This window comes from Hydra viridissima, unplaced genomic scaffold (genome assembly GCF_058129835.1).
Source record: "Hydra viridissima isolate aposymbiotic clone 2 unplaced genomic scaffold, HvirCarnegie_v1 scaffold_9, whole genome shotgun sequence".
NCBI classification, from domain to species: domain Eukaryota; kingdom Metazoa; phylum Cnidaria; class Hydrozoa; order Anthoathecata; family Hydridae; genus Hydra; species Hydra viridissima.
The window spans coordinates 634,942-656,722 of NW_028324308.1; the positions used below are offsets into that span (position 1 = coordinate 634,942).

The 21,781-nt window shown below is 28.5% G+C and overlaps 2 protein-coding genes across 14 annotated transcripts in view; one reads left to right on the forward strand and one right to left on the reverse strand.

The window, feature by feature from the left end:
- The window catches only part of LOC145185810 (putative E3 ubiquitin-protein ligase HERC1), a 98,001-nt gene that overhangs the window by 16,123 nt on the left and 60,097 nt on the right, over positions 1-21,781 (reverse strand). The window lies entirely within an intron of this gene.
- Positions 929-19,961, forward strand: LOC145185830 (myosin-IIIb-like). Of its 10 annotated transcripts, none has more exons than XM_090098242.1 (42): positions 929-978; positions 1,361-1,426; positions 4,892-5,089; positions 5,195-5,299; positions 5,748-5,847; positions 6,440-6,662; positions 7,383-7,448; positions 7,537-7,633; positions 7,786-7,877; positions 7,983-8,055; positions 8,906-9,127; positions 9,377-9,514; positions 9,602-9,867; positions 10,200-10,311; positions 10,478-10,607; positions 10,739-10,810; positions 11,093-11,157; positions 11,517-11,590; positions 11,691-11,913; positions 12,013-12,085; positions 12,773-12,861; positions 13,027-13,108; positions 13,235-13,264; positions 13,371-13,402; positions 13,610-13,681; positions 13,919-14,083; positions 14,167-14,207; positions 14,364-14,484; positions 14,619-14,700; positions 14,798-14,878; positions 14,958-15,038; positions 15,908-16,090; positions 16,246-16,341; positions 16,451-16,552; positions 16,807-16,919; positions 17,186-17,239; positions 17,570-17,607; positions 17,756-17,781; positions 18,085-18,160; positions 18,285-18,534; positions 18,618-19,448; positions 19,541-19,961. In XM_090098242.1, the coding sequence occupies exons 5-42, from the start codon at positions 5,811-5,813 to the stop codon at positions 19,610-19,612; spliced, it is 4,680 nt and encodes a 1,559-aa protein (XP_089954368.1). In that variant the 5' UTR covers positions 929-978; positions 1,361-1,426; positions 4,892-5,089; positions 5,195-5,299; positions 5,748-5,810; the 3' UTR covers positions 19,613-19,961. The 10 variants fall into 10 exon arrangements, 8 of the variants coding, with proteins under 8 accessions (XP_089954368.1, XP_089954371.1, XP_089954369.1 ...); XM_090098243.1 differs by having other exon boundaries at positions 947-990; XM_090098240.1 differs by lacking the exon at positions 929-978 and having other exon boundaries at positions 1,057-1,426.

Genomic DNA, 21,781 nt, shown 5'->3' on the forward strand with positions numbered 1-21,781 from the left:
AAAAATTGTGTTAGTAACAATCCGCACTAAATGAATAAGTCGAAAGAATATTTTTGAAGTAAAGTTTTGAAAGTGCTACAATAAAGCTTTTGATATTAACAAACAAAACCCCGTTCTCCTTCAATATAAAACATTTATCTTTTGAGAAGATAATTCGTTTTACGCAAATTAAACAACAAAACGCGAGAAGACATTAGTAGAATAAGCATAACCACGATCTTCGTGAAATATTAATTATCAAGAAGGATATTACAAGAAAAAAACATTGTTTCTTTTAGAGAAACTTTCTTCAAAAATTAAATTAAAGAGTTTTATCTGGTTACTAATAAGTTTAAACTCAATAAACCCTTCGAAATTTTGTTATTTACTTGATAAACTAATATAATCACTGCGTGTTCTTCAGAAACGAATAAAAAATGATTTATTGGTGAAAGAATAAATCCCTAACATCTACTGGCTCATCAATAGAAAAGCAAATGTCTAAGAAAACGAAACTTCAGTAGCAAGTTTTGCTTGTTTATGCACATGCAAATGATTAAGGCAATTACAAAAATCTTTGTATCATTAAAATGAAATATATTTATCGTATTAGCGCCTTACGTTAAAATATAACACAGCAAGTTTTGCCGCATTTTACGGCATGAACTTTTAAAGAAAGCTTTTAATGTACTCATCTTTTGAATACTTTGGCGCTGCGTTATTTACCGAGCACTTTAAGAACTTGCTTTAAATTTAATGACATTTTACCTGATTTGATATAAATTTACTTGAAGGTAAAATATAGATTTTATCACAGTTATTGGGGTTGGGTGTCAAAATCATGTATTTAAGATGCACGATGTTATTGCAAAATTGCAATAACATCGTTTTTCATAAAAAATACGAAATGTTTCCGCCCCCCATCCCCCCTCCTATTTGTTGTGAATCGAACTGGAATTTGTGCGAAATCACGTCAAAAGGCAAAAGGAAATCGTGTGAGTGAGTGAAGAAGTACAACTATTATTTATATTTATAATTAATGCTGCGTATTTATTCGTATTCATAAAGTGCATTCATATCCATAAGCTAATACACCCCATATACGTTTTTGAGATAATAATTCTTTTTATGGTTTCCTTGAATAATCGTTTTTTACTATTAACAATTAACATGGAACTTTCCGTCTCTGATCTATCAACTTCAATCCAGTTCTTCTTTGAATATTTTTGGGTTTTTCAATCTTTTAACTAAAGAAGATGTAGTTTATTAACTCAAGAAAAATTAGCTATTATAACCGGCCCATAGATAATATCTCTTAACTTTTCTTGCTAAAACTGCTATGAAAGTTTTATAAATGGAAAGCTCATCCTATTTTCTAAAGGGTTTAGAGCAAGTAAATGGCAGATGGGATCTTTTAGAAATTATTGGTGAAGGAACTTATGGAGAGGTGAGGTTGCAATTTTTGAGCTAAAGACTTTTTTTTATCATTCCAAATTCCACTCTTTATTGCATTTACTCTAAAGAAATCATCAGTAACCATTTTACATTATGTATGTATGTATGTATGTATGTATGTATGTATGTATGTATGTATGTATGTATGTATGTATGTATGTATGTATGTATGTATGTATGTATGTATGTATGTATGTATGTATGTATATTTTTTGTACTTGATATTATTGTAAGTCATTTCAATTTGTTAGTGAATGTGTTTTATAGTATTTTTATAAAATAAAATGAATGAAAATTGTATACATGCTAGTAAGATTTACTTAATAATATTTTTGTGTTATGTGTTAAAAAAAAGTTTATTTGTTTTTTAAGTCCTATGACTGATTATCTTGTGACTTTTGTGGTGATTCTGTTTTCTCTTGTTTATAACACAAGGTCATCCCATATTTTTTTTTTTTTTTTTGTTCACCGCTTTGCTCTGTGCACAATTAATTACAAACCTCAGTGAAAACTCCAATTAGAGCTGCAACTTAGTGCTATAATAACCACCTAATCTCCTGTGAGATTCCTTTTGTTCTTCCCATTTTGCAGTTTGACAGTTTATAGTTAAAGTTTTTGAAGAAAATAAAGATTCCCCTATTTGGAAGCACTTTTTGCACTGCAAAGAATTGTAGCTTGTCAAGTGCAAGAAATGTGACAAAGAGTTGAAGTGCAAAGGAGGCTCTACAAGTGCAATGAGAGCTCATTTGAAGGCAAAGCATGACATTGACTTGTCTACAATTAAGATCTAGGTGGTAAAAACTCCCTAAAATTAACCACTTCTTTAAAGCAGAAAAAGATTCCATCTCAGTAGTTTTGCCAGAGCAAGTGGCTTGTGATGGAATTCCAGTTCGAGTCCTGTCAAAAAGTCAGCAAATAAGAGATGCTTTGGGAGCTCAAGGTTCCACCTGATGCAAATCCAATTTGAGCAATTGTAATAAAGCAAGAGGAAGAAATCAAAACTCTCTTCAAGAAACAACTTCAGGATCTAAGAAAAATCAAACCATCGTTTTAGCTTAACTTTAGTAGAATGCACTTCTATATGAAATTGATGTTACATGAATATTAATCTTCATGTTGAGCATCGTCATTGGAATCTTGGCTTGGTGATAATCTTTAGATCCATGCTAGCCGAAAAAACAGCTGTTGTGAAGCAAAAGCTTGATGAGTTTGGAATTGACCTTGATTCAGATGTTATGGCTGCAACCACTGATGGAGCTTCAGTTATGGTAAAATTTGGGAAATCCATTCTTCAAACTCACCAATTATGCTTAGTCCTATATAAGATTGGTAAAGATTTGGAACCAATTGCAAATGGTGTAACAATTGATGATGACACTTTATCTGATGGTGAAATAAGTGATGATGATGATAATGATCATGATGATGAGTCTTTGCAGGTAAGTATGATTTGCAGGGGCAATTAAACATAAATTAGTAATTCTTATCCAAATCCTAATTAAAGTATTCAGGTTAACAATGAAGATGCCCAACTTCCTGAGGTTTGAGAAGATATTCGAAATCTTATTTCCAAAGTGAGGAGCTGTGTTCAACTATTTTGTAAAAGTCCAGTTAAAAATGATGATTTACTGCAGAAACACGTAAAAGCTGAATTTAAAAAAGAATGTATGCTAATCCTTGATTCCAAAGCAAAATGGAACAGTTTAGTAGACATGGTAAAATGGTTTGTTAAACTTTTAATGTTTAACTCAAAATGTCTTTGATTGAATTATCAAGTGATATTCACTTTTCTGGTGAAGAATTCAATGAGTTAGAGGAATTAATTGCTGCTCTGGAACCTGTGAAGATTGGAACTGAGGCCCTTTGCAAACGGTATGCAACCTTGATAAGTGCAGATGAAGTAACAAAATTCATTTATCAGCAATTGAATATGCAAACATCCTCTTTAGCAAAGAGCTTTTAGTATCATTTATTAAGTGTATGAAGCAGAGAAGAAATTTGGAAGTCATGGCTTTATTGTTATATCTAATTAATCCTGATGAGATTCACAAGTGAATTGAGCTAATCTCATCAGGATTAATTAGATATAGCTTTAGATATGTAAGCTTTAAAGTAGCTAATCTGGCCAAAATAGGTGCTAATATTTTTTGCAGATTTTTTGAAAAAAACTGCAGTTCTGAAGATTTGCCTGATAATGAAATGAAACAGGAGAATATCAACAATATAGAGCAACCTTCATTAGCAGAGCAGTTAGTGCAGTCAGTAAGAGATCCAATGAGTTCCACTAAAAGAGGATGCGACCAGAAACCAGTTCAAAATCTATACTAAAAGGAATTTCTATTTAAACTTACCAAAACACATTAAAAAAAAAGTTTAGATATGTTATTTAATGTTTTAATAGGTATATTTATCACCAGGGTAGAGGCAGAATGTTCATTTTCAGCAAGTGGTTTGTTTGTTAACAAGCTTAGGACAAGCTTAAATGATGATACACTTTATGTATTTTGTATGCTGAGAGCTTATTATTTGTTAAAAAGAGGCAAAAAGTAACAGTTTCTTTTGTTAATATAGTATTGAGATTATCAATATTAGATAAATATAAATAAAGCCCTTTTTGCTTGTGTTTTAAACCTAAAAGTTAAATAGTAAAAAACCGTGGTTTTTACTGTAACCAGTTTTTTTTGAAAGATTAACTAATCAATATGCTCTATCAATGCTATCTAAAAAGTAGAAAATTTTTAATTTACTAAAGTATGTTTTCCAGTTTTTTAAATCCATTTTTGATATATTAATTTATAAAAGTCAATGATGGGTTTTTTGCATATGCACAAAAGAACCAACTGAGATAGCACCAAAAATATTGCTATTATGCAAAAGGATACACTTGAGGCTTTGCCTTGAACTATCAACTAACATTCTCCATTCTGCAAAATAATATATAAAAATGTTCCCCTGTAAGAGAAGACCTGGATTATCATGGCACTAAATAAATAGTTTTTCTCCTGAAAAATACTCTTAAAAAAAAAAATTATGTTGTTCTTAAATATGAATCTTTTGCAGGAATATCAAAAAGATAATTTTTCTTCAATCTACCATTCTCTTGAAAAGTGAAATCAATTCACATGCTAAATCATTCAGTCCATCTGACAAAAACTTTAGGTTTTTTTGAATGTTAATCATTGAATGTAGAATCTTCATAATCTGATAATATTTACTCAGTCTTTGTATCAGATTTGCTGTAATTATTATAAATTTGAACACAAATCTCCTCAGAATATAGAATTGATCTAATAGCAGAGTGAATATTACTGTACAGAATATTTTTCTTTTTTTCTCACCAATATATTTACCACTGACAAAACAAAAGCTGCGGTTTTGTGGTCCTTTTTTTTTTTTTTTTTTTACTCATAATAAGTCTTTCACTATCTCTGTTTATTAAAAAAAGTTTTCTTTTTAGGTGTACAAGGCTGTGAGTAAACGAGGCACTTTTGTTGCAATCAAGGTTATTGAAAATAGTCCGAACAAACATGATGAAATTCAAACAGAGTCAAGCATATTACAGAGATTTGGATCTCATAAAAACATTGTCGACTATTTTGGTACATATATATATAGCAAGCCTGGAGCTACCCCACAAATTTGGATTGTGATTGAGGTTTGCAATAACTTTGTAAAAGTTCAAATATTTCTTTTTTTTTTTCATTAAAAGAATTTTCTTAAAAATAAAAATTGCTTTTAGTGTTTGTTTTTTTAATCTTAGTATTGTGATGGAGGATCTGTGTCTGAACTAGCAAAAGCTATCAATAATGGAGGGCACCATTTGAGTGAGAATGTTATCAAATACATTCTACATCAAGCGTTAAATGTAACCTTTTATGATAATTAGTTTTATTTTATGGTGTTCTGCACCATATGGTTGTTCAGAATTGTTTGAAATCGCTAACTTAAAAGAGACTATAACTATAAATATAGATAAAAAATGATGAAAAAGCATAACTATCTATTGTCATAACAAACTTATCTACCCTTGAGTTTTATTCTGCCCATTTTAACTACTTGGGCTCACTTTTGTTTCTTTACAAGCAAGTGTCATTGAAGTTTTATTTTTCTTTTACAAAATGAATAAGTTAAATGATTACAGTTAAATTATTACTTTACTTATTGAGTTGATAAAAAAAGTGTAATTCCAACAATAAAACTATTTTTCTATTCTAAAATAATTCATATGTATTAAGAGATTTATTTGTAAGTTGAAAAAAAAAAGTTTTTAGTAATGCATATATTTTATCTTTTAAAACCATTCACTTGTTTAGGGCATTTCTTTCCTCCATTCCAATCGGGTAATTCACCGAGATATAAAAGGACCAAATATTTTAATGACACGCAATGGAGAAGTGAAGTTGATTGATTGTGGTAAGTTGCTGTGGAGTAGGAAGTACACAATGTTTGACATTTAATATAACATATATTAATATATGATATCATTAGTGTTGAATTTCATGTGCATTGCATTCTCTGTTTAGTCTTGTAATTGACTTAAAGATATTGTTAGCTATATAAATAAATTGAGCAAAATAATTGTTATATTTGTGTACTAGGATATTATTATCAACAATATTTTTGTTTAAAGTAATAGAAGTTGCTTGGTAGTTTAACATGTTAACATAGTAATTTTAAGTTGCTTCATTTTTTCTTACTTTTACAAAATAAAATTATATTAAAAAAAATTTTATGAATCTGATTGCCAAAACCTCAAATTATTCTGTAAATATATATTAAAAGATTATGTGAGAAATTTTTTTTTTTGGCTTTTATGTCTTTGTTAAAAAGTTTGAAGTAGTTTTCACCACATTAAGTTGTTAGTTTTAATCACATTAAGTTGTGTTTATCTACTTGCATTTTTATTCATACATTGTCATGTTTGTTGCCAAACAAAATTGAGTTTCTTTGCTTACAGCTAAAATACTTAATCTTCACTTCACTAGTTTGTTTCAAATTTTTCCAGGAGTATCTGCTGTTTTACCAAACACATTGGGTCGTCGCCACTCATCAGTAGGATCTCCCTTTTGGATGGCACCTGAGGTTATAGCATGCGAGCAACAACTCGATTATGCATATGATAATCGCTGTGATATCTGGAGCTTGGGAATCACTGCTATTGAGCTTGCTGATGGTGAACCTCCCATGTCTGATCTTCATCCAATGAATGCTCTTTTTAAAATCCCCAGGTGAATATTGTTGATGATTAAAATAACTGATCCAAATTTTTTTGATTTTTTTAAAATGTTATTTAAAAAAAATTAATTTCAAAATAATTAGGTCAATAAAATTAGATATAAGCTTTGGCGCTTTTGCTGTTGATTTTTATGTATTTTTAAATATTTAAAAAATTTTCAATATTACTATTAACTATTTCTGGGATAATAATTTTACTTTTTATATGGTTGAATTAAAGAAAGTTATTGATGAAAAAAATATATAAATATTACAAAGTAATCTTAAAGACAATAAAAAGTTCAAAAATAGAAATATTTTTTTTTTCCACAAGATCAGAACCTTTTTGAATAGTTTGAGATAAATAATAAATAATTTAGGCATTATTTCATTGAGTTTTTTTTCTGAATGTCATTATACATTTCCAACAGTGTGTTATGAATTATCATGAGTTAAACTTATCATAAGCTGTGAATTTAATTTATTATGAAAAAATGAATCAGAATGAAGCCATTTAAAAGTATTTTTTGTGCTGCAACAGTGAATTTTAAGAATCATCAAATTTTGTTTTTACTCAGGAATTTTTTAAAGGTATGTCTATGAGGTGTTGTTAATAACTTCATCAGTAAACTTTTTTCTAAGAAACTGTTATTTAGCCTGAATATGTAGTGTTTTTCTTTTGTGGCTTTTAAAAACTTTATTTTTCATTTTAAAAGTGCTTTTTTTTTGTTAAGAAATCCTCCTCCAACTGTCCGCAATCCCAGTCTTTGGAGTAATATATTCCTCAAGTTTATTGCAAGGCAAGTCATTGATTTATTTGGTTTATCAATTTTAAAATGTTGGGGGATTTCTGTGATAATTTTCGTTTTTTTAAATTTTTTTTTGCAGAGCTGTTACAAAGGATTTTGAAGCACGACCAGATGCTAATTCTCTTTTACTAGACGAGTTTTTTTCAAAATGTCAAGATCAATTATATTCATCAAAGGTGAAAAACTTTCTTCTTTTGGAAACCAATAAGCAGTTACAAACAGGATTTTTAACCAATTAGCAGTTAGAGAGTTTTTAAACAAAAAACTTTACAAACATAGAATTTTAATGTAGGAAGATGTTTTTTTTATAACTTAATGATTTTTAAAGTGTCGTATGGAGTTGATGTCCCTTATTCATATAACAACTAAACAGTTCAAAGTTACTGGTATTCCACACAACGCAAGAACATTACAAGCAAGGTAGAGTTTCTTGTGCACTAAAAATGGTTTAATGCACACTTCTGATGATTATTTATACAATATTTTAAAGGGTTAAACTTTATAGTTCTGAATAACTTTTTCTAGAATGGAAAATGCTAGAAAAAATCGACAATATTTGGAAGTGGATGACCTAGCATCACTTCCGAAACTAACAAATGTATGTATTTTATTTAGTTCTATTTTCTAATTAAAATGCAAAACTGAAATTTCAAGTTCACTTCTAAAATATGATTGAAAATTTTAACATGTAGCCAAAAACTATTACACTTATGGGATTCCAATTTGTCTGTTGAAACACTTTTAACTTGATAATTTTTTATTTTTTCACGATTTTTATTAACTTTAAAAAAAGAAAATTATATCTCCAATCTGATAAATATGAATTTGAAACATGGATAAATTACTTTATTCAAGATTGCTCATATATATATAATAAAAAGTATCTTTATGGGGGAGTTTTTTCTTGTAGAAGACTATAAGAAAAAACTCCCCCATAAAAAATTTTTGGATTCAATTTATAATTGCTTCAAAAAATCCATAAAACTACTCAAAACCTACAAAGATCTCAAAGTTTATACATTAATACTAAGAAAATATAAATTTTTTTCTACAACTTTTCATCATTTCATGAGTGCAATTCAATTACAGATGTGTAGAAACAAAAATATTGTGATACATTTAAGAGAAAAACAAGAGGACGGGATATTATAGAATAAAGATTCATTTCTTTACTGTTGATAGACTTTTGGTTGTAATCTATCATTCTTGTGTTATCTATTATTTTCATGTTACTGATTTATTTATTGAATGTTTTGTGTTGAAGATTACAGTTGAACAATTTTTAAAACAAGGTTGTAGAATAAAAAATGTAGAATAAAAAAAGTAGAATAGATTGTCTATAGAAATTCTTAGAATTTTTTATTCTGAAAACTGAATATAAAATTAAGATTACTAACATTTTAACAAAAAATAGTATTTTTTTTTTTATGTTGAATTTTTTTTCTTAGGAAATTATTTTGTCATACATTCAAGAAAGGTTTGCTGCAGATCACATTTATACTTACATTGGGGATATACTAATTGCAGTTAATCCATTTAAAGATATTCAGATTTATGGTCCTGGGGCATCACTGCTATACCAAAATGGTCAGAAAGAAAGCCTTCCTCCACATATATTTATGGTTGCTTGTTCTGCATACCAATCATTAATACATAAACATTTAGATCAGGTGTTGTTTCAAATTTTCTATTAGCTTACTTATATAATAACTTTGTATCTTCTACTTTAGCTTATGACAAGAAATTACATCCATCTCCATCTTATTTTAAAAGATTTTTTGCTTTAGTCTAAATGTCATCTTTAACATTGGAAAATTGTAAGAAATCAGGATTTAGAGTTACCTGATAGTCTTTAGTTGTTCATTGTGAGGTTAATATATAATACAATTTTTCTCTTTTACTTCTTTTTTTTTTTCAAGTGCTGTGTCATAAGTGGAGAAAGTGGAAGTGGAAAAACCGTTTCTGCCAATTTTCTTATTCAACAACTTGCATGGATCGGTAAAACTGGTGGGATTAAAGATAATATCAATCATAGTTTGGTCCAAAAAATTTTGCAGGTAGAAATCAAATTTTTTATGCTGGAAAAAATTGCAGATCAAGATAAAAATTTAAGATATTTATGTTTGATTTTGTATGATCTTTAGGTCAATCCACTTATGGAGGCCTTTGCAAATGCTCAAACAGTAATTAACCATAACTCTTCAAGATTTGGGAAGTTCCTTGAATTGCATTTTACGCAAACCGGTGCTTTGGTTGGTGCGCAACTGTCTGAATACTTGCTTGAAAAATCACGGGTCGTTTCACAACCCCGTGGTGAACGAAACTTTCATATGCTATATTATGTGATTGCAGGTTTAGATTATCATAACAAACTTGATGAATTTGAGCTCAACACTACTAATAAACACAGGTTTTTTCAATTTTTCAATTTTTCATGTTGATTTTTTAATGTTTTGCGTTTTTTGTGATTGAAGAATATCAGAGGTTGATTCTTTGAGTATACAGTTGGTATCTTTGCCAAAAAAATTTTTTTCCATAACCTAAAGCAATTACTTGAATTATTAGGAATGATTTGACCTGTTATGTGCTGTTCTTTAAGATCAGCTCTCTCAATGCTCTTATCAATTTTTTGGTTTGCCTCTAGAATCTAAAATATTTTTTAAAAATTTTGAACTAAAAGAAAATATAGACTTTTTTTTATGTAAGAAATTTGTTTTACTTGATAAGAATTTCTTTGGTTAGGTATTTAAACACGGATGAACTGTCTTTGTCTGAGTATGCTTGCACTTCTGAAATGCAAGATAAGTTCACACAAGTTCAACAATCATTTGAAGTTCTTGGTTTTACTGCAGAGGTGGTTTTTATTTTTAAGTTTATAATTAACACAAGTTATTGTAAATTATTAACATAAATTATTATAATTTGGTAATAATGTAAATTATTATAAATTATTGATAATAGCATGTAAATTACTATAAATTATTCAAATATTTATGAGATTTTAAAAATGTTTTATGCAGGAGATTCAAAGTTTATACTGCATCTTAGCTGGAATAATTCATCTTGGAGATTTAGAGTTTATGGTGGACGACTTATTTTCATATGAAGGAGAGAAAGCAAAGATTGTGAATTTTAAAACTTTGGAAACAGGTTAAAATCATCTGTTACTTTAAAGTAAAAGTCATGCTGATTTTTTTCTTAGTGGATGTACTATTTACATCTTTTTAAATCTTTCAATATAATGTAAATATTGAAGTGTTTTGATTATTTATCTCTATTAGTTGCTTCATTGCTTTGTGTTGAAAAGAGTGACTTAAGTGAAGCTATGGTCACACATAGTAGTGTTACAAGAGGTAATTCTGTTTATAATTTAAGTGAAGCTAATGTCACACATAGTAGTGTTACAAGAGGTAATTCTTTTTATAATTTAAGTGAAGCTATGGTCACACATAGTAGTGTTACAAGAGGTAATTCTTTTTACAATTTAGAATGTTTTACATTTGCTTCTCTTTAGATATTTTTTATATTTATTTCTCTTTAGATAGAAACAGGTGATATTATATGAAGAATAAATTTCACTTTAAAAAAAAAAAATCACATGTTTACAAAAATAACTTTTTTTTGTTTATTAATAGGGGAAACTATAATACGAAACAATACAGTTGAACAAGCATTTGATTGTCGAGATGCAATGGCAAAGGTAGTATTGAAGAAGATCTTTCAATTTGATAATTCTGTATAACTTTTAAAGGTCAACTTACTTTTGATGAACTGAAATTTTGATGCTTTAACTTGTGGAAGTTTTTCATTTTTGAATGCAATAAAATACATGTTTATAAAATTTAAAAAGTTAGAATAAACAGTTGAAAGAAAAATTTTTGAATAAACAGTTTTATTTGAAAGAAAATTTTTTTGAATATCTTGAATACGTCAATATTTTTGTTTTTTAAAAAGTGTATTTTGTCTGAAAATTCAAAGTTAATAGTCTTGTTTATTGTAAAATGGTTTTGTTAAAAATTGTTTTTTTTGTTTTTTTAACTACTTTCTTTCTTCACTTAGGCATTATACGGTCGCTTGGTTAGTTGGATTGTGAGAAAAATCAATGCCCTACTGAGAGCAGAAGATAGAACAAAGTATAAGTTTACTATTTCTTTTGGTAAAGCAATATTTTGTGATTTAAAATATTTTCTACTGTGTTCGTGATCACTTAAATTTTGTTAAAATTTTCTTTAGCACTATCAACACAAAGATTGGTATTTTGGACATCTTCGGTTTTGAAAATTTTGCACAAAATTCATTTGAACAGTTATGCATAAATATTGCAAATGAGCAATTGCAGTTTTACTTTAATGAGCATGTATTTGTTTGGGAACAAGAAGAATACAATGCAGAGGGTTTAAAAAGTCTTGATATTGAATTCACAAATAACAAACCAATCTTGGATTTGTTTTTACAAGTATGAATTGTAAAACATGCATTAAACCAAAGTAAGAAAGTTTGGAAAAAGGTAATAGGATGTCCCTAATTGTTTGTATTTGTGCATTTTTTTTTACAGAAACCTGTGGGTATACTAGCATTATTAGATGAAGAAAGTCGTTTTCCAAAAGCATCTGATCTCACGTTAGTAGGTAAGTTTTCTTGTTTGTTTTTCTCTTTTTAATGTTCTTTAGCATAAAAGTAAAACAAAGTTAATTTGTTAAAAAATTTATCTTAGGTTACTTTGCAACAACAATTTTATTAACAAATCTGGTTGTTTTCTTTCTTGATTTTCTTTCTTGATTTCTGAAACTGTATATATAAGTTTTAATGGTCTTTACGAAATATATAAGTATATATAAGTTTTAATGGTCTTTACGAAATATATAAGTATATATAAGTTTTAATGGTCTTTACGAAATATATAAGTATATATAAGTTTTAATGGTCTTTACGAAATATATAAGTATATATAAGTTTTAATGGTCTTTACGAAATATATAAGTATATATAAGTTTTAATGGTCTTTACGAAATATATAAGTATATATAAGTTTTAATGGTCTTTACGAAATATATAAGTATATATAAGTTTTAATGGTCTTTACGAAATATATAAGTATATATAAGTTTTAATGGTCTTTACGAAATATATAAGTATATATAAGTTTTAATGGTCTTTACGAAATCTAAGCTATAAATATAAATTTTACTTTGAAATAAACAAAGTTCTTTAAAGTTCTTTTTTAAGTTATTCTCAAGCTCTCCAAAAGTTTGTATATTATCCATCCTTGCTTAGTCAGACTTTGATGTCTTGTACTTTATTTACTTTGTTTTTAGAAAAATTTCAGGACAACATTTCATCTGAATATATGATATCATCAAAAGAAACAAATACTTTTTTCACAATAAAACATTTTGCTGAAAAAGTATTTTTTTAATTTTTTTGTGTCTTTTTTTTATCTTTGTCTTATGCAACTTTTTTTATCAAATTAAAAAAAATTTTTTTTGTTTTCATAATTTGTTTCATTTATTGTTTTTGCACATTCATTTTTCAAGTAAATGTAATAATAACGTAAATTATAAATATCCAGGTAACATATGATGCAACAGGATTTTTGGAGAAGAATCGAGATACTCTTTCTATGGATGTAGTTCAAACCCTTCGACTTAGTAGTATGCTTTTCTAACTCTTTGTAAAAATTTAATTTTTGGTTTGTTGTTTTACTGATGAAATGTAAATTTGATGTGAGATTCACCATGATTCATAAATTAAGAATTTTAAATTTTTAATCTTTTTAGAGGATAAAACGCTTGCTGCACTCTTCTTAGGTAAATTTGGTAATTTTAATCAATTTCAATTTTTTTAATTTTCATATATTGATTTTGGGTTAAGTTATCAATACAAATGTATTATTTTAAGTTTACATACATTTAGGATCTGATTTAAAACAAGATACAAGAATGTCTGTGAGTTAATCCGTCTTAAATTTATGGGTTGTAAAAGCCCACTTGATTATTTTCATATGTAAAATGTATGTAAAGCATGTGTTGCTTCTGACAGTTTTATGAACCAGTTTGGGACATTTGTGACATAAAGAAAAATTTAGAAAAACAGTATACAAAAAGTATATAAAAGCAACCTTTTTTTTTTCATTATTTCACATGTTTTTCTAGGGAAATTCAAATCATTCTAGCCAATCAGCTACAATTAGCCGTTTGCAACAGACAGTTTCTGTACAGTTTAGGGTAATTTGTTTTAGTAAAGTTTTGATTTTTAATTTTTGTGAAATGAATACTTTGATCTAAGTCAAGCATTTTTACATACACAGAGATTTATAAGGAATAAGAACTAAAATCTTTTTAAAATGTTAAAGAGCGAAGATTGGAGCTGCAAGTCTTCCTAAAGTTCTTCAAACATTTAATTTTCATTTTTCTTAAGATTTTTTTTTTTAGCTGTTCAAATATTTCCATTTTCTTGAGTAGCAATCTCTCAGGATGCTGTTGTCGAAAATTATCAAATCAGAGCCTCATTTTGTGCGATGCTTGCGTCCAAACCTTCAAAATAATCCTAATGTGTTTGATGATGAGAAGGTTATGAAGCAACTTAAATACACAGGTGTTCTAGAGACAACAAGAATACGACAAAAGGTAAGAAAACTGTTGAAGTTAAAAGTATTTATCCAAACATTTACATATAGTTTTATTATAGGTTATTTATTTGTGAATTTCAGGGTTTCTCAGAAAGAATATTGTTTAAAGATTTTGTACAAAGGTAATTTAATTCAATCTTTTGCTATGTGACTTTTTTTTTCTCATTTTTGAAGAAAGAAAAAACTATCTGGAAAAGTGCACTCATGTAAAAATGTTCGTGCTTGAACAGTTTGAATCCTTTTTTTTTTGGTTTTTAAAATTTTTAAAACAAAAACAGGTACAAGTTTATTATTATTGATGTTACAAAACCATTTGCACCTACACCTGCCAACTGCTTAACAATTCTACGTGAATCAAAAATTGATGATAGCGAGCAATGGCAAATAGGGAAAACAAAGGTAATCATCTTTTTTTTTTTTTGTTTTTTTTTTTTGTTTTTTTTTTTTGTTTTTTTTTTGTTTTATGATTTTTGTAATAATTTGTTTTTTATACATATTTTTAAAATTTTTATTTTTATTTTATCAATTGTTAGGTATTTTTAAAATACTGGCATGTAGAGAAATTGAACACCATCATTGATTCAAACCGCACAAAAGTTAAACTGTGCCAAAAAAGTAAGAGAAACTAAGATTGTTTTTTTCATTTGTTTTCTAATGTTTGACTGCATTTTAAAATTTCAATCAGACTAAAATTGGTTATAAATTTTTTTAGTTATACGGAGCTTTATATTTCGGCGAAGATTAAAAAAAGAATTAATAGCTCGTAATAAAGCTGCAACTAAAATACGAGCAGGTAAATATTTTATCTGTTGAAATTCAAGTTGCAAACCATTTTAAATGTGCATGTTCATTTTATTACTTTATGGTTTTAGTTTGGTTAGGTTATAAACAAAGGAAAATCTATCAGAACAGAGAAAAAAAGGTTCAAGTTGATCCCGAAGCAGCAGAAATGGGTAAGATATTGTAAATTAACATTAGTGTTTAAGCAACTTCAAAAAGTTTCTGTTCTAAACAGTTTTAAAAAGATAACCGACGCAAATTACAAATGATGATGAAATGAAATTATGATCATGTCACAAAAACATGGTTCTTTGTAAAAGTGTTTCATTCTTTTAAATATTCACATTAAGGTTTAATCTATATATATATATATATATATATATATATATATATATATATATATATATATATATATATATATATATATATATATATATATATATATATATTTCTCAAACTTTGTCATTTTAAATCTCATTAAAAGTTTTGATTACAAAAACAACAACAACAAAAAAAGATACGAAGTTTTTAATTGATATCTGCTCCATTTTTCAAAGCAATTACTAATGCTACATACTTTGTCTATCAATTTTAATTTGTTTATTTTTCTTTAAAAAATTATATAAAAATGTCCGTGCTGATGAGGTTGTTAACATTTGAAGGTTCTGTAATAGTTTAACAAAGATATGGATGTTAAGACAAAAACAAATAATTTGAAAAGTTGAACAACAAATGGTAATTATGGAGAATGACTCCATTTTACCAAAAGAAAAGAGAAAGAAGAAACTTAAAAAACTTCCACCAGATATGCTTATTGATTAAATTAAATGTTGGCAACTCTGGTAACCTTAAGGCTTCTTTTTTTAAAAGCAATTTATTTGAAGCTTACTAAGAATTTAGACAACGTTTTTTTTCAACATTCATTCACTCAACATTCATTCACTCAACATTCATTCACTCAACATTCATTCACTCAACTGTTCATTCTTTCATTCAGCATTTACAATTTTTTTGCAAATTTAATTGTAATAATTTTGTGCAGCGCTTCTACACAGCAAAAAAAAGCAGCCTCTCTCCACAGTGGTAAAAGCAGAGCAACCGAACAAAAGAGTTCATAATCAAAAGGCTGTTATTCATCACCAAATCCCTCCTAAAACTATTGAAATCACTCAGCATAAAAAAGAAATTTCTACTGCCATTCCAAAAACATCAGTGCAAAGTGCTGGTAAGCTTGTAAAGCGGCAACCTTTATCAATAACTTCATTAGTTCTCTTTGCTATTCCATGCATGACATTTTATGAAACACTTTCATTGTTTAACACTCACCATTCATCAAAGCAGTCATACACCCAGATGCTATAGTCTCACTCTATGTACTAGATATTCTGGATAAAACATTTTCCGGAAGTAAATGGGAAAGACTGCGGGCTTACATCCATCAAAAAGCAGTCATGAGAAACAATGGCAGTACAGATGGTAGGCCCTAAAGATACAACAGATTTTATTATTACGTTATATAAAGATCTTCTTAACCTCTTCCTATTATTAATTTTCAATTTTATCAGCTTAAAAAAATTTATCTTAGCTCTGCGGCCTTACTATCGTAATATAAAGCGTGAGAAAAGAGGGTATGAAGATTATGAAGACTTTTACAGCAGCGATGAGGAAGACACAACACAAAAATTAGGTTTATAAAAGTTGTTTTTTAAAAATGTATTGAAGATAAATTTATTGATACTTTTTGAAATTCCTATTATTTTTAAAAATGAATATTTTTGTACCTTTTTTCTAAGTTAATCAGTTTTTTTACTGTATTGACTATAATATTTTACTGTGGCTTTAAATGATTTTATAGTCTCAGTAGAACTTAGAAAGTTGAAAATGCAGAAATGTAAAGACTTATTCAAAATGTTCTTTTTTTTTTTTAAAAAAATCAATTAGCGGAATTAGTTAACCATAAATCTGCTGTAAAAGCACCTGATTACGAAAAAATTAGTGATCCAGAAGGTCAGGCAGCTCTAGAAGAAACAAGAGCGATTATTTTATTATCTCAGGTATATTTTTTGTTTGGTGCATGTGGACTTTGAGGTCTAGCAAAAAGAAAAAAAAATGCTTGTTTTCTAAATGCATAATGTTAATAGATTTTTTTTTCTAAATGCTACATTTTTTTATTTGATGTTTTGAAAGATTGTGAATTAACTCTCGTTTTCTAAGTCATCTCTGCTCTTTCTTTGAATGTTTTTAAAATTCGATTTTTTATTCTTTAGATGAATTGATTCATTAAATAAGGTCAGTTATAACATTTGTTTCTACATTTCAGATTGATCTTGCATCCAAGGAAGCTCTTGAAATGCTAAACAGAACCTGTTACCCAGTAACTATTTGCTTGTTAATTTGTTACTTTTTTTAAAAAAATTCTGTTAATAATTCTGTTCTGTTAATTTGTTACTATTAAAAAAAAAAAAAAAAAGATATCCTCACAAAAGAGCATAAAGAGAGATGTAAAATGAATCTCTAAAAGTTGCTCTTAAAGAGTATATGAAGGGGTATGAATATAATTGTACTATTAGTGTAAACATTAGTGTCTAACAAACCCAAATAAATAAGTGCTAAATGCATCATTCAACCTTTTTTGACTATTTATAGTAACTCAGAAAATGTGCCTTTTAATTTTTAAACTTAATTTTATCATTTATTTTTTTAGGTAATACACTCTGTGAGGGAAAAAGCGCGAAGAGAAGGGTAAGTCACATGATATTTTACAAAGAACAGAAGATGAGTCACGTGATATTTTACAAAGAACAGAAGATGAGTCACGTGATATTTTGTAAAGTTTTACTTTTTGTTCAACTTTTTGATTAAAATTTTTTTATTGATTTTTTTATTTTAGTCACCAAAAATTGAAAAGTCAAAAATGTATGTGCAGTTTTTTTCTACGTTTATCACAAAGTTTGCACAATTTTAGTTTAACATCTCATTCACCATCATCGCTTAGGTTAGATTTCAACATCACATCATCGACCAACCTTATTATCAACACCATCATATTTTAGTATTCACACCACAAACTTATTTTAAACACCTTTAAAAATGTTATGACGTCATTAAAGAAAAAAAAAAAAAAAAGAAGTGCTCTTTTTCCCGCAGTTTTTTCTCGGTTAAGTTTTTCTGCGTTACTCTTCTACTATTCCTTATCTATTAATTTAATATCTGTTTTAGTGGACCATAAAGACCGTATGATAGCAGTTGTTGAAGGTTTTGGCGATCCTCTGCGACAGAAATATAGATTAGCCAAGTTTGTTTGAATACCTAGTTTCTGTTGCTCATTTGATGTCGTTTATTATTTGCATTTGCTTCAAGGGTTTAAAAAGTTGTCAGTTAAGTTATTTTTTTTTTTTAAAATGTTTTTTTATTTGCAGACTGCATTTAGCAGAAGAAGTTGAAGGTGCCGTTCAAGATGATTACAAAAATGCTCCAATGCTTGGGTTGGTTGAAAAGCCAAAAAAGCGCGAAGAGATTAAAGAAGAAGTGGTACAGCCTAAACGAGTACCAAAAAAGGCAGCAAACCGAAATCCACGCAAGCAACTTCCTCCGAATAAGCCAACTGTAAACGATGAGTACTATCCACGCCGTCAACAACGCACTACTCCAAAGACAAAATCTGATTGGGTAAAACTATTTGCAAATTGTCTTTTCCCACTTTTCGCTCACGTTTACTTGTAAAATCCATAATTAATTTTAATTGGTTATAGTTTTATCCCAGAGGAAATGAAATTAAAGTTGAGGCGCGAAGTTTTGAAAAACAACCAGTTCACGAAAACTTTTCTGTCCCCTCAAACAAAAAATATGTTTCTGCTAAAGAGAAAAAGCTATCAGAAAATGAAAGCGTTTCGTCATATCGCGATCGCGTCTTAGAAAGCCGGCGGGAATACTTACCAAGAAGCGATCATAAACCATTTAACTACCTTATCGATCGAACAGTTCCAAAAAAAAATCCCGCTTACGAATATTCTCCGATGGTCGAAGACAGGCGTTCCAAGAATTCAGATTTTATTTTTAATCATACCCCACAACAATACACACCATCATCAGGTTCATTTATTGTCCCCGATTATCCTGCTAATGTTACATCATCCAGTGCTAGAGAAACTGTTCCGAGAAAACCTCCACCAGAAAATATCTCTACTCTATCGTCAAACGCGCGAAACGAAAAACTTTCGGATAATGTTTTAAGAAACTTCTCAGACCTTTATTCATACTCCAATTTTGATAAAAAACTCGATAACAAAACGAATCCTCGCCAAACAGAGGGAAATCAGCGCAAAAGTTTATTGAATTCGGTTCCTTCTGGTTATAGAAATTCGTCGCCTGTTCTCCATAGCTACGAAAATTCAGCATTCAAAAACGAGTACGAAGAGTCGCCCAGAGATCTCAAACCCATGCCTCTGCCCGGTCTTGTTCAAAGACCGATCGACTTTAGTAATATTTCTAAACCCACTCGTTATAGTTCGCAGCCTGAGGAAATTATTTTTGAACGTCCTAGAACTAAAAGGCCGAACGGATTTAATTATGGATTCGAAAAGGTAATTCTCTTATCACATTTTAATGTTCCGATTTTCTCCATACCTCATTTCTCCACACTCAAAAATTTTTCACTCAAAAATCATTTTTTTAGGACAGCGTTCTTCATGATTTAAAGCTGAAAAAAACCGGACGCCTCCAGGACCTTCTTGAGCGACGCAACTAAATGCTGCCTCATGCTATTGCGATGCTTTTCAAAACTCTTTTGTACTCGTCGCGCCTACGATGGTTCTGGTTTGCTTCTATAAGTTACAAGTTCGACTTGTATGCTGAATCAGAATCGTTGCTTCTAGGACGAAAAGAATAATTTATAAAAATGAAACCTTTTTAATGTATTTTTAGAATTTTTTAAAAATTTTATATGCTTTTATATGGTTATATATGGTTGAAGGTGTATGAAACTCTATTTACCCACCAAGATTTCATAGAATTTTTCTTCAGGAAAAAGTTTACAATGTGCCATCATTACTTTTATGAAATCAGCTTTCGTTTATTTCGTCAAATGTTAAAATTTATATTTTACATATTTTTTTTTTCACATGAAAATGGTTTGATTCATAAAAAAGTATATACTTAACTTTTATAGAAAAATTTGCTACTTCAACAATATGCAACTTAACAGAAATATGAGAAATATTAGTGAGTTAGCACCACAAAATGAACAAGACTGAGTGGACTTGATAAGCAATTGCTTTGGAAACTTTACGTCATTGTTTGCAGCAAGTTTTCCAATAAAAGTTTGGTGTAGAATTCACTTAAATTCCTTCAATATAAAAAAAACATCTTTTAAGAAAGTTATAAGAAAGAAGTATGAAATGGATGCCACAAAATTTCTTTTTAAGGCCTACATGTTAAATGCTCCTGCATGAAAATGGGCCATTTTGCAGGACTTAAAATGAAAATGAATGGGTTACCAGAACAAAATTAATCGCTTTAATACGTCATAACTTATGATCTGATCACACTTTTGTGCAAAAAACTCATTGTACTTCTAAGTATTTTTATTCCAGGCCTCTTGAGCTTCTTCACTTAAAAGCTCAATTGGCTGTAACAGTTCGCCCATGAATAAGCATTTCATGAATACTCTGAGGAATATGGTACTGTGGATAGCATTTTACATAAAACCTTTCTGCAGGTGTACAATAATCACTACATAAACCAACATCAAGCTCAAAGCCACGTAACATGCAACTCAAAATAACATGGAAAAAAGTTCAAAGCTGAGTACTGTTATTTCAGGGAACAATACCAATTCAAAAACAATGTTACGGTTGTTACGGGTTAAAATCGTGTGTAATGTTTCAGCTACATAGAACTTTAAGTATCGGCAACTAAAAATGGTTTTGTATCATTACATAAAAATTTGGCAGTGGGTAACAATTATAAGACGACTGGCCAAACTTAGCCAATAAAATATAGGCCTATTAATTGCAAAAAATAATTGTTTTTTAGACAAATCAACACATTATCTTTGATTGATGATAAATTAATTTGTAAACTTTTAAGAGAACCGCGAGAAGTATCAGTTGAAAGACAATATAGTTGTTAACGCTATCAATTAAGTTCGCAAAAATATAAATTACTTAACAATACCACAGTAGCGCATATAAATAAAATATCTTCTATCATGTTTTTAGAAAATCGCCCAACTGCCTAAATTAGTTTTCCGAGAGACAAGCTAAAATTGAAAACTTTTATTGAACGCACGTTGATGTGTTTGATAAACAGCCCTTGTGTTTTAATGGGACCCAATATCCTATGTACACGGAATAAGTAGATTAAAATGTAAACATTTTAAAAAAAATTTTCGACTTTTGGTATATCACGGCCCATTGTGTTGTCCTACCTTACTTAAAATTTTTTCTGCTGAATTCCATGATCCTATATAATAGTTCATACTCCGTTTTAAACACAGTTGAAATTGAAAGCATATTTGCTTTTTATTTATGCTGAATATTTTCATTTTTTATTGTTATAACTTTTGTTTATGTTGATTATTTTCATTTTTTAATACTACAACTTTTTCTTTATGATGGTTGTTTTCATTTTTTTTTTTTTTAATGTTGTATATCTTATTTATGATAACTATTTTCATTTCTTTATGTTAATATTTTTTATTTATGATGATTATTATCATTTTTTTAAACTAAAATGATGCTATGTGCGTCTTTGTTCAATATTTCACTTAAAAAATGCTTGACAAAATTTATATTTTTTAACAAAAATTCACATATTGCATATAAAATACAACCAGTAATAAGTTTTCAAAATTAAATTAAAATGAAAAGAATATTTTCTGTCACTACAAGTTATTTAGTTAACAAATAGTATTCAC

What these genes read in the sequence shown, in the direction of transcription:
- LOC145185830 (XM_090098240.1), top strand. Translation starts at nt 1,334, where the DNA reads ATGGAAAGCTCATCCTATTTTCTAAAGGGTTTAGAGCAAGTAAATGGC. An exon ending in TTTAAAGATTTTGTACAAAG is followed by an intron (nt 14,208 to 14,363) that starts GTAATTTAATTC and finishes AAACAAAAACAG; the next exon opens with GTACAAGTTTATTATTATTG. An exon ending in TTAATTATGGATTCGAAAAG is followed by an intron (nt 19,449 to 19,540) that starts GTAATTCTCTTA and finishes TCATTTTTTTAG; the next exon opens with GACAGCGTTCTTCATGATTT.